This window comes from Syzygium oleosum, unplaced genomic scaffold (assembly GCF_021117445.2).
Source record: "Syzygium oleosum isolate NSW1041296 unplaced genomic scaffold, Sole_v2.1 Sole_v2.07, whole genome shotgun sequence".
Lineage (NCBI taxonomy): Eukaryota > Viridiplantae > Streptophyta > Magnoliopsida > Myrtales > Myrtaceae > Syzygium > Syzygium oleosum.
Genome location: NW_026607491.1, coordinates 10,000,001 through 10,017,406, shown reverse-complemented (window position 1 = coordinate 10,017,406; position 17,406 = coordinate 10,000,001). Strand labels below are relative to the sequence as shown.

Below are 17,406 nucleotides of genomic sequence, written 5' to 3'. Positions count from 1 at the left end.
TAATACAACCCACATTCCATAGTAATGCATCACAGTCGCGCGCGTGCCTCGATTATAAGGCAGAACCCGCTTGGGCACGTCCCATACCATGCCTAGTAGTTTTTACCTCATAATCGAGCACCACAATATGCGATACCAACCACACTAGCACACGAACTCACGCCATGTGCCAATTTTCGCAATCCTCTCACGTCAAGCCAAGTCCAGCTGATACCCAACTTTTCCACCACACCGCGCCTGCGTAAAACGCATCAAGTCAATGGTCTTCTGACCTCGTCAGGCATCGTCACCCTGTCGGGCCGGGCATCGTCACCTCGTCAGGGACGGCATCGTCCCGCGTAAACGAACACGCCTCAGGACGGATCCTACATTCTCAACTTTCCTTCTCTACCGCGCCCGCGTAAAACGCATCAGGCTAACAGTCTTCTAACCTCATCAGGCATCGTCACCCCGTCGGGCCGGGCATCGTCACCTCGTCAGGGACGGCATCGTCCCGCGTAAACGAACACACCTCAGGACGGAACCTTTCCAACCAATCCTACATTCCCGTACCTTCGTTCCACACATTCCACACGTTCCAACCAATCCTACATTCCCGTACCTTCGTTCCACACATTCCACACGTACCACACATACACCATGTCCACACCCAATCTCACGCCACACATACACACAGCCACACACACACAATCTCACACTCCACACACACTTCGCAAATGCACATCTTCGTCACACGAGCGCACCACACAACCACACACAATTAGCACGCGACCTCAATGCGCGATCACATCACCACACCTCACGGCCACACATATTCAGCCCAAAACACATTTCCAAATCAGCCAATAATCACAAGTCACCCAATCATTCAAACAAACCCATTCAAGCCATATAACTACCAATCAATCACACAATTCAGCCAAGATTATTTCACATCGCCTCAGCCCTATCCGAGCCTACCAAACCACACCTTTTTCAGTCCTCAAATCAGCCCACAACAACCAAGCAACCAGCCCTCATCTCAGCCCCAAAACAGCCACCTAAACTACTCGAACCAAGCCTTAAACATATCTAACAATACCCGAGGTCCTAAGTAACGTTTGGGGAAGTCACTTACCTCGAAAAGGCGTGACAAGTTGGTTGGACAGAGGTTGGAATGAACGGCCCAGCAGCAGCAGCAGCGGCGGCGCCGGCGGCCAAGCAGGCGAGCGGCTGCACCACCGTGGACGGGTGGCTGGCGGGCGGCGATCGGGCGGCTGGGGGTGGCGATCTGGTCGTATGGACCAGGGGAGGATGGCCAGGGGTGGCTCGGTGGTGACGGGGCCGAACGGAACAGCGAAACAGAGAGAGAAAGACAGGCGGACGGTGATGATGCACGGCCGGGAAAGAGGAGGAGCGGCGGCGGTGACCGGCGGGAGGGCAGCGACCAGGCGGCGGCGAGCTGGTGGCCGGCCAAGGTGGCTTCACGCACGGGGAGGGAGAGAGAGGGAGAGCCGATCGGTGGAGGGGGTGAGGAGAGAGAGAGAGAGAGGGAGAGAATTGAATTATTGGAGAGAGAGAGAGAAAATGATATTTAAAGGGTACCCCCAATAATTAATCTCAAAACCCCACCGGAAATTACTAAAATACCCCCTATCTACCCCTCCGATCCAATGGCCAAGAATTGATCTTTTCCAAATCCGACGGCCCACGATTGTCCTTATCCAATAATTCAAGGGCAAAAGAGTAATTGACCATAAAGGGAGAGGGGCATTCTTGTCCTCTTATTTTCGGCCACACAGGGTTATTCTCAGTCCCCCGACTTAATCCAGTCCTCAAAATTCGTTCGCGGTCCCAGGGGCAAAACGGTCATTTTTCCTGTCCCGAATCGAAATCCATTTTTTTACAGAAATGGGTAGCCCCAAGGTTGGCCACACCAAAAACGCCATCGGCCGCTAAAAATTGTCACTTTCAAAATTCTCGATTCCCGGGCCCGAATTCCAAGAAATGACCAGAATCGATCAATCGCGACTTTAGCTTATCTCTTGCTAACGGGTGGCTCTTTGGGATTACGGGCTCTCGACCCGTGACCGACACTGAGTCAAATCACGTTTACGTTTGCTCAAACCAAGGCGACTTCGATTGTCATGTAATTGCGAGGGTCTGTTGCTAGTTCCCTTCGGACACGATCAATCAAATAGATCGCTCTCTGTTGGCCCAAAACATTCCTTCGTCAATCCTTATGGTCGAAGGTCGAACCAAGGTCAAGTTCTTGGGTCGTGCGAACTCAATCCCCTAATGGCCTTACCCCTAAGGTTAGCATCCCGAGAATGCGCGGTTCCGGGTGAGATCTCACTATAAGTGCATTGGCCAAAATATTCATTTCAGAAATCCCGGGAAAAGGATTGAAAATTCAGAATGTTACATAATATATGAATATGCTATCCCATTCGGTGTTACCATCTCGGCTTGCTCACAAGATCGTGTCACCTAACATCGCACTTACTAAAATTATACTCTGTTTAGTCATCTAATGATGTGGATCGACATTGAGGATTCTGCACTCCACACAAAATAATCAACGCCTCACCAATAAGGTCAATGCTCAAATGATGAGTAACGTCAATTATTACTAATCTGATTTTTCATCTATTTCTACAAATCTTGGCGATACTGTCTAGTCAAGACCTCGTCACTCAATCACTATCGCATTATCCTCTGTCAAACTTGTAATCAATTAATCCATCTCATTGTCGGACAGTCGATCACCCATCTCCACCAACCATTCTACTCCGACTCTTTTAACAATTTGGTGAACACACCAACTCGTGGATTTTTTTAGGGCTCAATAGCTTCTGAATAAAGACAAATATTCAATTTTTTAATTTATCATTGCATTCTTTAAATTTGCTTTTTATCTTTTTGCCTATGGTCACGTCAGTGATATCTAGTTAAAATTCTCCAAAAGAACAACATTGGCGAATTGACAAAAGGTGTTAGGACTATATGGGCTAAATTGAAAAGTTAACAACTAGATACAATAATTTTATGATTTTTTGGACTATTTTTTCCAAGTTAATGCCATGTTCCCACGTATGAATTCTGGATGTGGTTAGTAACGAATGTATGGAAAGAGGAACATTCTACCTAACTATCATTAATTAGTGGCTTCTCAATGTAATTGATGAGTTTAAAGTACCATCACTCAAAATAGACCGAGCTAATAGAGGGACTTGATGGCACCATTTTGACAAGTTTTATAACTTAATTTGCATTATTTGAAAGTTTATTAAGACTCCTGATAACTTAGAGTATCGACTACATGGACGTGTATGAATTCGAGCATTTGTCGCTGGGCAAGCTAATGCTAAGTCTGTCGACAGGGCTGGATTATGACTAGACCGACTTCGGATGGCGACAGACAAGGCAGTTCGGCATCGGTGAACTGCTGTGAGTAGGTTCTGTGTTTTTGGCTGACGGGAACGACAGGAAGGGCATTGTGGTGGTGTAAGGTTTTGCCAGTTTCAGCCATGAGTTGGTCCAAATGTAAATTCACAAGCCATGGATGGCTTCAAGAGAGGTTGCTTAATGGTACATCCATATTCATTGTTGGATATCAAATTGATGAAATACGCTTTCTTTTCTTATTTAAAGCTCCGACCCGCTTTTTTTTTTTATATAGATACAAAGTTATACCAACCCTTTGTTAGACTGCAATTACTATTCTCTCTTTTGGTAAACTATACCTATCAAATTACTTTTTTTGGTTGGGTGGACTAAAATGCCAGGCGCACATGTTATACCCAACAAACAGTATTGAATAAGAATAAAAAAATCCTAGACCAAAAACTGGTGCTCCATTTGCACATTCCTTGCAAATAAATTAAGCAAATAAATTACTCAAAAGCAATCTTCGACGCAACTATTTCATGCCAAATGCCAGAACTCGAGAAGCCACAATCTGCGAAGAGAAGCCAAATCCAAGTGTTTCGTCTCTAGCATCTCCAGTTCTTAGAGGTATGTCATCAGAGTTTGAGTCGTATTTGCATTGCATTTGGCCAAGAAAAGGCAAAACATTTCTATCACCAAAGCTCGTGTATGATCTATCTTTGTGCTCTGTAAGTAGGATTCGTTCGGCAAGTATGGCCTGTTAGAATATTTAATAAATTACGCCTTCTAGAACAGTTGGTCCTTGTTTGCTGCCCTTATTATATAATTCCGCGCTCAATCTTAGGCCAAATCCAGCCTAGGCGTGAGGATTTGCATTGCAATATGTATATTTGACAACGCATGTTGTGTAGGAATATGCCCTACATGGATTGTCAAGTACGGGTTCATACTCCGCGAAACAATTTAAACTTTTGAATTGCTTTTTTCTATCATGGAACCAGATTGAAGTTTCAGTCTCCGTACCCCATTTTGAAATTCAATCTGGCTTGTGAATATGTTCTTACTCATATTTTTCCTATTCCTCAAATCATGGTTGAATCTGTGTGCCTAGTTGCAAGACATACATCGGTTTTATTTACATATGTCCTGTCTCTATGTAACAACTTTGTTTGTACTTCTCAGTGCATTTTTTTTTCTCAACAAAGAGAGCGGGATATAAAGTTCCAGACTTTTCCTATGGAGGCAACCGCCAAGAACAACGTCCTCATAATCAAAAGATCTAGTCCCATTGTGGTCCAACCAGAATTCGAAACACCCAAGGGTTCCATTTTCTTAAGTAGCCTCGATCAAGTGGCTGTCGTATACGTGTCGTCCGTTTATTGTTTCGACAGGAGCGACGCAAATGTGGTAGACGTGATTAAGCAAGCTTTGGCCAAAGTTCTGGTTCATTACTATCCAGTTGCAGGGAGATTAGCTAAGAACTCTCAAGGGAAGTTGGTTGTTGATTGCCAAAACAAGCTGGGAGTCCCATTTGTGGAGGCAATGGCTGATTGTGACATAAAAAATATGGGTGATATGAGAATTCTCGATGCTGATGTTTTAGGTAAGCTTGTTTATAAAGAGCCTACGGAAGATAAACTTGAAGTTGCCCCCCTTCTAACTGCACAGGTAAGGAACAATTTTTTTTTTGTGTTGTTTATTTCTGGTGATGCTTGAAAGTGCTTTTCTAATTTATGCGTCTATATATCATGAAAACACAGCCACTTCTTCATTGGTAACTTTTTCAAAGCCATAGACTAAAAAGTAACTTTCTCAATTCAATGATAAACTTTCAAATGCAAGATAAACTGATAATTATACACACAACTTAGTAACTTTTCCTAATTGGTTAGTAACTTGTCTTGCTAACGTCCCAATAAGGAATGATTCTTCGATCCACCATGTGTCAGGTGATTCAATACTGCTGAATAAAATGTGTTAACTATCGGCAAATCTTTCGCTTTTTTAAGGAAAAAATCAAGATAATATGGCATGGATAAAGTACATCCACCATGAATCCTTTTGCACCATTGAATCCTGTGGCTCCCATGAAATGTAGGACTTCATATGGACATAAAGTGTATATACCCAATCCATGCAATAACATTTTCCAGATATCTACTTGTTCTGCTTTTTTATGTTGAAATACTATTAACTCTGAAGACAAATCACAGGTGACCAGATTTAAATGTGGAGGTTTCACTCTAGGGATTGTAATTAACCATTGCCTGATAGATGGTATATCGGCAATGAATTTTATGAACGCATGGGCTGAAATAGCAAGAGGCAAGCCTTTGTCCCTCGTCCCTTGTCATGATAGAACTATCCTAAATGCAAGGGAACCTCCTCAAATCACCGGTCCTTACGACGACTTTGTTCAGATAAGTGATGTATCAAATATGAAGGCATTATATGAGGAACAACAATTGGTATATAAATCCTTCCACTTTGATGATGAGAAGCTGGCAACCCTAAAAAGAATGGCAACAAAAGATGAACAGGTAAATTTCTATCTTATGATAATGGATAGGCGGCAATTCACAGACATCTTTGTATAATATACATGTCAACTCACAATTAGTTCCAAAAAAAATTGCAAATACACCCAACACTATATCAAGATAAAGTTTCAATCGAGTTTATTGCACTGAAACTTTTAAATAATGAGTGCAACTAAAAGTATACGTCAATCAGATCTTTTCTTCCCTAAATTTAGTTTTGATTGTTCAATATATATAGAATACAGCGACCCAGAAAATATGATATGGACCACATTTTGACTTCAACTGTCATGTTAGCTGTAGATATATGAATCTACTGAGACATATGCATATGACTTGCATTTAGAGCTCTCAAGTAAGCCTTATGTGAATATTTGATCACCAAAAATGGAATTATTCATCTTGTGCAACAGGTAACGAGCAGATGCAGCAGCTTCGTAGCACTTGCAGCCTTTGTGTGGCGGGCTCGAAGCATGGCCCTCAAGATGAAACTTCACCAACAAACAAAGCTTCTTTTTCCGGTTGACTTCAGATCTAGGCTAAGGACACCATTGCCCAACGGATTCTTTGGGAACGCTGTGGCTATGCCTTGCTGTCTCTGCACCATGGGAGATTTGATTGAGGAGCCAATCTCTGCTTCTGCGGGAAGAATAAAGAAGGCGATCGAGAGTGTGACTGACGACTTCATACAATCCAAGATTGACTTTTTGGACACGTATCGATTTGAGGGATTCCCTATGGGCACACTTGTCATAAATTCATGGACGAGGCTCGAGCATGGCAGCACGGATTTTGGGTGGGGAGAGCCGCGGTTCGGGACCGGGGACGTATCGAGCTTAACCTGCTTGTTTATGGCAAAAGGGAGAGAGAAGGGCATTGCGATGGCGTTGGGTTTGCCACTTTCAGCCATGGATACCTTCGATAAGCTTGTTTGTGATTTAAATGATGCTTAGTATACTAAGACTGGCATTCAAAATCACTTTACGAAATGTTACCAACTAGTGGATCGCCATATTCAACGTCTGAATGGACTCCATTGTATCACTTAATAAATAATTTTTAAGAGTTTAGTCTTGAATACTTAGGATAATCTGTTGGATTTCTGAATATATCTTGTGTCTTCTCATGTTTTCAATTTTCATTATCCAAGACCGATTTAATAAAACATTATCTTTTCTGCTTGTCGCGAAGCTTCAAATTCCTTTCATTACTACTTTTTGAAGGTGATATTCACCCCTTCATGGTGCCGATCATAGTTGGACGTTGGCTTAGACACTTCTCTTTCCTATCTTTTTTTTTTTAAAACTCAATTGCACTTTTTATAAGTATTATGACTCAATTGCATTTTCATGACAAGTTTTAGGACTTTTAGTATACTTATCCCTTGAAATAAATTTTTTTAATAAAATACATATAATTAAGACATATTTACCAACTCTATTTATAGATGAGATGTGCAGATAGTTTTGTCAATTTGGCAAACAAAAATTACCTTCTAATTAAAAAAGGGAAATAAAGAATATTACATGCTTTTAGTTTATTAAAGAGGCATTATCTTCCTATGGGCTCAACCTTTTGTCTCTTGCGCGATTTGAACAAAATGTAATAAATTTTTCTCCTCATCATGTTAATATGAAAATATATCAAATGAATGAGGAGAAATATCTGCGTAAAAAAAATTATTAAGCATTTATGAAAGTTAAGATATAAGGGGAAAAAAAAACATACCCACTGCAAAAAGCAAGTATGCAATAGTGTGTGTGGATAAACATATCACAAGGTTAAGTCACATGGCACGGTTACATGCGAGCTTTATCCGCTGATTTGTTCTTGATGGTCACTCTAGCAAACTCTAACTCCATCAAATCTCTAAATCCGCATAGCATATATAAAACTGCGTAAAGCTTAGCATGGTTTACTCAAGTGACACGCTCACATGCGAGCTTTATCCAGTAACTTATTTTTTATGATCCCTTTGGCAAGCCTCTAATTCTAGAACTCTAATTCTTATGCATAGTTTACCTCTAATCCCACATCTCTAATTATAGGCATATTTTTGTAATAAGTTTCCGGTCGATATATTTTCATATATTCTTATGCATGACGCTTTAATTTGATTATGTACTATTAATTTTTATACATACTTTTGTTACAAAAATTTCAATCCATATATTTTCATATATTATGCATATTTCTCCAATATAATTATGCACATTTTGGTAATGTATATATAAAAAAAAAACAAAAGGATTAGTCAAATATTGGTTTGTCTTATCAAAGGCAAGTTGTTATTTTTCTCCCCAAGCAAATTCTTTTTAAAGTTTTAATCTAAGTATAGAAGAAAACACTTCTATTTTACCAGATAAATTGACAATGAAACAACGTAAAAAAATTATTTTTCCAAATTGACAACCACATCATCAATATCCACCTCCATAAAGTCGCCCATCATTTCATGGAACATAAAATTCATCGCCATTTCATAAGTTGCTCCAACAGTTTTTAATCCGAACAGCATTATCGCCATTTCAAATGTACAATAACTCATGGACGCCTGAATGCTGTTTTAGACACGTCCTCTTCAGCTCTAAATATCTGGTTGCACCTGCATGCCCATACACAAGCAATAGAGCTTCATTTCTCAAGGCTAAGTCGATTAACATATCAACAATCGGCATTGTATAATCATCCTTTGGTGTTACCCCATAGAGTTATTTAAAGTCAATTCATACTCATCTTCCCATTTTTCTTTTTAACTGGGACAATGTTGACAGCCATTTAACATATGAAGCTATCCTTAAGAATCCTGCTTTAATTAGTCGTTCGATTTCTTCTTTTACTTTCATAACTACCTCTGAAGCAAATCGCCTTCAAGGCCGATCCCTTTTTATTCTGCAACGTATGCTCTACCACATCTCTCTCTAGACCTGACATCTCATGAGAATTCCATGCAAGACAATCCCTATGTTTTTTTAGCAAATCGACTAACTCATTCTTGAATTCTTCCTCCAACAAAACACTGACGTAAGTTGGCCGATTTTGATATTCATCACCGATTTTATAAATCAGTCTTAGTGCACCTTATTACTTCCTCTTATAATTGATTATGGTGAATGGGATGATCAGTGTGAATTTCAATATGTTTTTGTTTTTCATTTGTTGTCCTTATCATTGTTCAAGATCAATTTGATCAAACGTGATTTCACTTGTGTAATGGTTCAATTTCCTTTTCTATTACAAAGAAAAATTAATGGAACCAACTACAATTTTGTGCGTTCTAATTTAGGTTAACGTTCATCTGCAATCAGGCAATGAGGCAACTGCTACAGGTCAAATTGTTGTAGATTGAAGGGATAATGACAAAAATGGCAAAAAGACACTATAAGTACCATAAGTTGTGTACGGAGATCACTTTGGTGCCATAACTTTTTTTCGGATCATTTTGGTGTCAACTTTTTTGAAAAACGATCACTTTAGTGCCAATGCTGACATGGCCACCGGAAAATCTGACGTGGCTCTTTTTTTATTAATTTCTGATGCTGACATGGCTCGCCGGAAATCTGACGTGGCTATTTTTTTGCCGGAATTTTGGCCGGAGTCACTAAAGTGATCTCTTTTCCTCCGACTTGGCACCAAAGTGATCCGAAAAAAAGTTATGGCACCAAAGTGATCTCCGTACACAACTTATGGCACTTATAGTGTCCTTTTGCCTGACAAAAATGGTCATTGAACTTTGGCCAAATATCTAATATGGACCGTGAACTTTTAATTTGTTCAATGTGTTCCTCGAACTTTAGCCCAATGTGTAATGTAATCCCTGAACTTTTGATACATGTTCAAACTAGTCCCTGAACTATATGAAATTGTTCAATATTGTGACATCCCGAATTTCGGCCCATTTTTGGGATTTATAAAACGCGTAATTTGTCAGTGTGCTTATAGTAAAATCTCGCCTGGGAACTGATCACTCCCGGTTATCATTTTAAATTAGAGATTTCGCTAGAATCGCACTCGATCAAATTTGGCCGTTATTTGGATTCCGAACTTGGCAGTCGATTTCCGGGAGTTTCGGGATAAAATAAATTGGACGGTGTCGATATTGTTGTGACCAGCGTTGAGATTGTCAGGAATGATGGAAAAATGGGAGTTTTTGACCACGTGCGAATTTGGACTAGTAGACCTCCCTCGTTATGATTTGGTCTAATTAATTTGGCCTTTGTCCCTTTTTATGTGCGAGACTTATTTTGGACCCGTAGACCACTTTCGGTTTTTAATTTGGGCCATCGGATCGCGATTAATATTTGAATGTTCAAATATTTTCTTTTATTCTCTCTCTCTCTCTCTCTCTCTCTCTCTCTCTCCTCTGCCGCGCATGTCCTCTCCGCGCACGTCTCCCCCTGCCCACGTCCCCTCAGCTCACCCACTCCCACCTGCTCTCTCTCTCTCTTCGTTTCTTTTCCTTCTTTCTTTTTCTTTTCTTCTTTCTTTCTCTTCTTCTTCTTCCTTCTTCCTTCCCCGAACTCGCCTGGTTCTGCTTCGTTCCTGCTCTGCTCGCCGGCTGCTGCTCGATCACCTATCCAGCTCCGCCTGACGCCGCCCAAGCAACCACCGACGCCGCCGTCCTCCTCGCACCGTCGTCGCGCCGCCGCGCCGCACGGCAGCTCCGCCCGACGCTGCCTTCCTCCTCTCCCGAGCGCGCGAGCTCGGCTCGCCGCCGCATCCGGCGAGTCCCAGCCGTCGTTTAGTCGTCCGGCCAGCCCCCCAGAACCGCCCTGACACCTAGACGTCGCCGCCATCGTCCCGGCCGTCGCCTTGCTGCCCCGTCACCACCGATTCGTCCCCCCCCCCCTTTCTCAGCGCCGTGCGTCTTCGCCGGAGCGCCGTCGCCGTCTCTGGTGCCGCCGCCGTGAGCCGCCGTTCCTCTCACCTCAGCCGGTCAGCCCCCTCTCCCTTCCAACCCGTGAGCCCCCTTCCCCCTCTCTTCCTCTTTGTTTTGGCCGTGGAAGGCCCTTCGCCGGAGGAGCTCCGCCGCCGCCGTCACTATTCCGGCGCGGATCCGTCGCCTCGCCCGGCCGTCCAGCCGTTCCATTTCTCTCTCTATCTCTGACCGTGCCCCTCTCTCTCCCTCTCTAGGCCGTGGATTAGCTTAGACCGTCGCCGTCGCTCGCGCTGCGTTCGCCGGAGCCGCCGCCGCCGTTACTGTTCCGGCGAGGGACCGCCGCTGTCCAGCCGCCATTACCACGTGTTCAGCTCGGTTTGAAGCTTAGGACACCCGGTGAGTTTGACCCTAAACCCTAATTAGGATAATTTGCATTTCTAAATGGGTTTTAGGGGTTAATTAGGGTATTATAGGGGTTAAATTGTGGAAATTGTTAGAGGCTGGTTTCGAGGCTTAGTGTGATGATTTAATTGAGATTTAGAGGCCCGTATTGTGCTGTGAGTCGGCTGGACATAGGCGCCTTAATTTGGGCGAAAATGTGAATTTGGCGGGTGCAAATTCAGGACCGAGTAGAGGCCGCTAGGGGCTGATTTTTGTGGCCCGTTTGGTGACCGAGAATGATGATTTAATTGAGGTTTAGTGGACTATAGTGTGCTGTGATGTGGCGAGGCATAGGTGCCGTGATTTGGACGGAATTGTGGATTTAGCGGGTGAAATCGGGAGACCGAATGGTGGCTGTCTTGGTGGCTATTTTACGGGCTTAGTGCGACAATTTAGTTGAGATTTAGTGACCCGCGAGGTGCCGTGAGATGGCTGGACAGATTGGTACGGAGCGGTCCAAGTTTGGAGTAAGTTCGGACTTTAAATATGGATTTTAGTGCGCGCCTCATTTGATCTTTGTGGTGGCTGATTAGAATAATGGTTTGGGGAGTTTAATGGGACATTTTGAAGATATTTATTGGCCTAGACATTGCGGTATAGTGGCTGGTCACGACAGGATTTGATTTAGGCGGGGCGTGATCAATTTGAAGTTTAATTGTGCAATTACCGGGAATGATCGCATTGATCAATTGACTGGCTAAATGAGCCTTGTTGTGATTGATTTTAGGATGCCATGTTGCTTGTTTAGCGGGACTAAGAATGGAATAGCTCGGCGGGCCTCGAATGCGAGGATTCTTGTTATCCCGGTTGTGTGGATTGTGCATGGATTGTGTGTCAAGTTGATGTCATGGCTGATTTGAATTGATTGTCTGATTGGGCATGTTGATTTATGAAATTGAATATGCGTGTTGCAAATGCGCATGATTGCATCGTGATTTGAGTAAGTGGTGCGGTGCAAGTGAATGCCCATATGTGAACGTTATAGCCATGAGTTTGCATCACGAGCATTGGCACGGCATGTGCATTTACAAGTGTGCTCGAGTGACATGTGCATTGTGATCACTTAAAATGCCCTGATGCGTTTAACGCGGGGTTCAGATGAAAATTGGTGCTTGTGAAAGTGTGATCATAATAAACCCTGATGCGTTTTACGCGGGGTAGTGAACCCGTCCTGAGGCGTTTAACGCGGGACGATGCCCGGATTGCCGGAAGACGGCCAACCTGATGCGTTTACGCGGGTTCGGTCCGTATATGGAGATCGGTGTTGCGCCTGATGCGTTTACGCGGGCTAGAGACACTGGGCCTGATGCGTTTACGCGGGCCAGGAAGTGTTGGATAGTGATAGACCTGATGCGTTTTACGCGGGTCGGACCTGATGCGTTTAACGCGGGTCGGAGGAGAAATTGATAAATGGCAAGTATGCTAGAGTGCAAGCGTGCGAAAATGCATTGATGAGGCGTGAGCACGCGTATGAGCACGAGCATAAGCATGACATGCGTTGTGACCAAATGATGTGTACATGTGCTGCGACTGGATCCTATGTTTTATGCTTGAATTGTAAGTGCCTAACCTGCAGGGCAATGTGAGTGTTGGATTTGGGCCCGAGGGCCTAAGTCAATTATGATTTGCTTGGAGTGTTGATTTAGTACTCGTCAGGAGGTGCACTTTAGCCTAATTTAGGTTTAGGGAATTACTCGCTGAGATTTATTCTCACTGTTGTTGAAACCCAATTTTTCAGACCCCCAGCCCTGAGGATGGCAGGTGTATTGAAACGTTTTGGGAGGAGCCCCGGCTAGATATAGTGGTTGATCGCCGAGCCACGTACCCCGCTTTTGATTTTTGAGTGTGGGCTGTTTATGAATATTGTATATGTTTCCCGATGTCAAAACAAGTGTATATTTATCCGTGCTGGTTGTTGTATGGCTATCCTGGATTATGTGTATTTTATTGTACGGGTGATTTTAATTACTTCCGCATGTGCTTTATATCTCTGTGTTGGGTGTTGGGTCGGCGACGCGTCCTGGGACGTCGCACACGAATTGACCTTTACGAGGGATGTTGCGCGCCGAGGAGTGCGGGGCGTGACAAATATTGTCCCTAAACTTAAATTAACAAAAGGACAATATTGAACATTTTCATAAAATTGAACATGCATCAAAAGTTGAGGGACTACATTGAACAAATTAAAAAGTTTACCCCACTGCACATTGGGCTAAAGTTTAGGGACCACATTATACAAATTGAAAGTTCAGATACTATATTGCACATTGAGCCAAAGTTTAGGGATCATTTGAGTCATTTTTTCTAGATTGAAAGGCCATTCAATCGCAATTTTAGTCCACAAAGTCTCTCTCAGCTATTAAAGAGTGAAATAGAAAAGGTTTTGGGTGAAGCCAAATCTCAATCTTAGTTAAGTCAGCTTCCTGACGTAGTAAGAAGAATTTGTTGTAAATCATGTCAGCACATTCGAATTAAATGCTAACCTCGACGCCGTATCAATTGCACCACGGAGCCAATTGCATATCATAGACACCCGGGAGGGTCCATATATAAGTGGTATCCTGAATCGCATGTCCTATGTGGTAACTAGGGTGCTCGATTGCTAGCGACCACTATGATGGGTCTTTGCCCCATATACTAGGTTTGACTTCTCCTAAGGGTGTATTTATTTCATGGAAGATGAATAATTTATAAAATATTTTCTTAAAAATGATCGTTTGTATCTCTTACAAAATAAATAAATGAAAAATATTTTACAAAATCATTTTCCAGATTATTTATTTTTCGCAAAACAGACAGAGCCTAAAATTAAGACGTGAATCCGCCATCCCATTCGACATTACCATCTCTTAACTCGCTCCCAAGCTTTTAACAAAACTTTCCACACAAATGACCTTTTACACCATATTATACTCTTTCTTTCATCTATGGATGTCTATCAGACATTGAAGAGTCTGCTCTCTGAAAAAAATATCCAATGCCTCAACGATAAGGTCATTGCTCACATTATTGAAATAAGATATCAAAAAGCAAAAAATCTACTCATGGATACTCCACTTGACGCGTAATTTTATGCTGATTTTTCAATTATTTCCGTAAGTCATAAACGAAACTATCATGACCTTGTCACTCAATCACTGTCGCATTATCCTCTGTCGAACTTGTAGTCAGTCGGTCCATCTCTTTGTTAGACAATCTATCACCCCATCGACCACCCGTTTTGCTCCGACTCTCCTAACGATTTGGTAATCACTCGAACTCGCGGGATTATTTTAGGGGCTCAACAGCTTCTGAGTAAAGACAAATTTTCCAATTCGTTTTAAACTTATTCTTACACTCTTCGAATTGCTTTTCTTTTTTCCAATTATGCACGGGCTTTTGACATTATGAAGGTGTAATCCTGATTGGTTCGGTCGACAACACTTTTCAGATTGCCATTTTTCCAATCCTGATCAGTTTGGTCGACTACACTTTTAGAGTTGCAATCATTTTACGCGTAATAATGAATGCTAGGGGGTGCATGACACTACGAATCCACTAACACGATTGGCGAAACGGCAACGTGAAGCTAGGTCAAGATAATCCACCCGCCTGGAGTAGATTGTGGAGGTGTTGGGTTTGAAAAAAATGCTCCCAAGTTGGAGATCATATCAATGACATCCGATTGCTTTTCTTCTTTGAAGCTCCAACCCTGTTTTTTTTAATCGTTAATACAAAGTTATACCAACCCTTTGCTAGGCTACAATTTCTTTATATTATAGTCAACTTTTATCTAATTTTTTTAGGGACTAATGCCTGGTGCGCACGTTAGACCAAACAAAAAAGTATCGATTAAAGTATTATTGTTGGCGCACATTCCTTCCAAATAACTAAACAAATAAATTACTCAAAAAGGAATCTGCGATGAAACTATTTCATGCTTAATGCCGGAACTCGAGAAGCCACAACCAAAAAATCTGGACCTGCGAAGAGAAGCCAAATCCAGGTGTTTCATCTCTAGTATCACCGGTTCTAAGAGGTATGTGGGTTTTCGTATGAGTTTGAGTAGTGTGTGCGTCGCATTTGGCCAAGGAGAAAAAACCTTTACCATCACCAAAACTATGGAAAAATTAGTATTTCAGTCATAACCCTATTGTATAGATTGCAATTCGATCCTAAATATTTTAATTGTTCCAATATAGTCCTAAACTTTTGAGGAAAATTTCCATGTAGTCCTCCAAGCGAAGACTCGCTTGAAATTACTGATGTGGCGTTCCAGTCGTCGCTAACATGCCACGTGGAAAGAAAAAGAAAAAAAAGGAAAATTTAGTTAACTTGCGTCGTTTTGAGTGAAGTTGTCCACATCAGATTGTCAGCGTACTACATGTGATGGCCAGTGATGACTGCATAGCCACATTAGCAATTTTAGGCAAGTTTTCGCTTGGAGGATTACATTGAACTTCTCCTAAAAAGTTTAAGACTAAAATTGAACAATTGAAAGGGTTTAGGACTGGATTGAAATACATAGAATAGGTTTAGGACTGAAATAATAATTTTCCATCCCAAAGCTCATGTATGACCTATCTTTGTGCTGTGTAAGTAGGATGTGACCGGCATGTATGGCCGATGTGTTGTAACATGTGTGTTTAACAACGCATATTGTGTAGGAGTAAGCCCTAAGTATTGTCAAGCGCAAGTTTATACTTCGCCCAACAATTTAAACTTTTGAATTGGTTTTTCTATCATGGAACCGGAGTGAAGTTTCAATCTCAATACGGCATTTTGAGCTTCATCTCGCTTGTGGATATATTCTTACACATATATTTCCTATTCCTCAACTCCTCATGGTTTTTCTTTCGTGTGATTAGATATCATTCCAAGTTACAAGTGAAGATGAAGTTATTAATTTCCACTTTGAAATTTTGTGTGTATATGCAAAGACGTATAGCAGTTTTATTTACATGTGGTCTCTCTCCATGTATCAACTTTGTTTGCACTTCTCAGCACATTCTTGTTTTTTTTTTTTTGTTACAAAGAGAGCAGGATATAAATTTCCAGACTTCTCCAATGGAGGCACCCGCAAAGAACATCCTAAACGTAGAAAGATCTAGCCCCATCGCGGTCCTACCAGAATACGAAACGCCCAAGGGATCCATGTTCTTAAGTAGCCTCGATCAAATGGCTCCCGCAATTGTGCCAACCGTTTATTGTTTCGACAGGAGCGATGCAAATGTTGTAGACGTGATTAAGCAAGCTCTGGCCAGAGTTCTGGTTCATTACTATCCAGTTGCAGGGAGGTTAGCTAAAAACTCTCGAGGGAAGTTGGTTGTCGATTGCCAAAAGAAGTTAGGGGTCCCATTTGTGGAGGCAATGGCTGATTGTGACATCGAAAGTCTGGGTGATACGAGAATTTTCGATTCTGATGTTTTAGGTAAGCTTGTTTACAGAGATCCTACGGAACATATACTTGAAGTTGCCCCCCTTCTAACTGCACAGGTAAGGAACAATCTTTTTATTTTGTTTATGCTTGAGAGTGTTTTCTATTTGGTTTTTCCGATTTAGTTTTCTTTTAATGCTTTTTACTTGGTTTTTTCAATGAAACATGAGAGCGAATTTGTTTTGGTAGACTTAATTCACATAGGATTAGTAACTTTTCATATCGGAAAAACTCAATAGCAATGAGTAACTTTCTATTTATAATAAATAGGAACTTTCAAGTTGCTTTTGCAATAGGTAATTCCTTGGATGCATTTAGTAACTTTTCATCTGGTATGATAATTATCCGCATAAAGGTAACTAATTTTGTCACCATTTAATTGATGGAGAACTTGATTTATTTTGGCAAAGGAACAACTATCAAAGTGTTATTAGTAATTTTTCATTAATAAGCAATTCTTTCGAGTGTAATTAGTAAATTTAAATTTTGAAAAAGTAAATATCATCATTTCTAGTATGTTAAGTTATTTCTCCGGTTAATTAGTATCTCTCTCAATGACAAAAAAAAAAACTTCGAAGAGCCTCTCCATGTGTCTAAAAGTAATGAAGAATTAGCAACTTCTTCGGTAATAACTTTCTCAAAGCTTTAAATTAAAAAGTAACTTTCTTAATATTATGATAAACTTTCAATAATTAATACCCACTTATAAAGTATCCATGCAGATAGTAGCTTACCCATAAAAAAAGATGGAGAGGGTAACT

The 17,406-nt window shown here is 41.6% G+C and overlaps 2 protein-coding genes across 5 annotated transcripts in view; both read left to right on the top strand.

The window, feature by feature from the left end:
• The first annotated feature begins 3,726 nt into the window (after positions 1-3,726).
• On the top strand, positions 3,727-6,999 carry LOC115693631 (omega-hydroxypalmitate O-feruloyl transferase-like). Of its 3 annotated transcripts, none has more exons than XM_056312938.1 (4): positions 3,727-3,996; positions 4,577-5,037; positions 5,583-5,909; positions 6,323-6,999. In XM_056312938.1, the coding sequence occupies exons 1-4, from the start codon at positions 3,909-3,911 to the stop codon at positions 6,860-6,862; spliced, it is 1,416 nt and encodes a 471-aa protein (XP_056168913.1). In that variant the 5' UTR covers positions 3,727-3,908; the 3' UTR covers positions 6,863-6,999. The 3 variants fall into 3 exon arrangements, with proteins under 3 accessions (XP_056168913.1, XP_030476513.1, XP_056168912.1); XM_030620653.2 differs by having other exon boundaries at positions 3,855-3,996; positions 4,552-5,037; XM_056312937.1 differs by lacking the exon at positions 3,727-3,996 and having other exon boundaries at positions 4,007-5,037.
• An 8,163-nt stretch (positions 7,000-15,162) lies between these two features.
• The window catches only part of LOC130134444 (omega-hydroxypalmitate O-feruloyl transferase-like), a 4,396-nt gene continuing 2,152 nt past the window's right edge, over positions 15,163-17,406 (top strand). Inside the window, exons 1-2 of one of the 2 annotated variants that reach the window (XM_030620651.2) lie at positions 15,163-15,247; positions 16,245-16,704. In XM_030620651.2, the coding sequence (XP_030476511.2) occupies positions 16,276-16,704 (429 nt within the window). In that variant the 5' untranslated portion in view covers positions 15,163-15,247; positions 16,245-16,275. Of the gene's footprint in view, positions 15,248-15,882; positions 16,705-17,406 lie in introns of those variants that run through there. The other variant, XM_030620656.2, reaches the window with a different exon arrangement.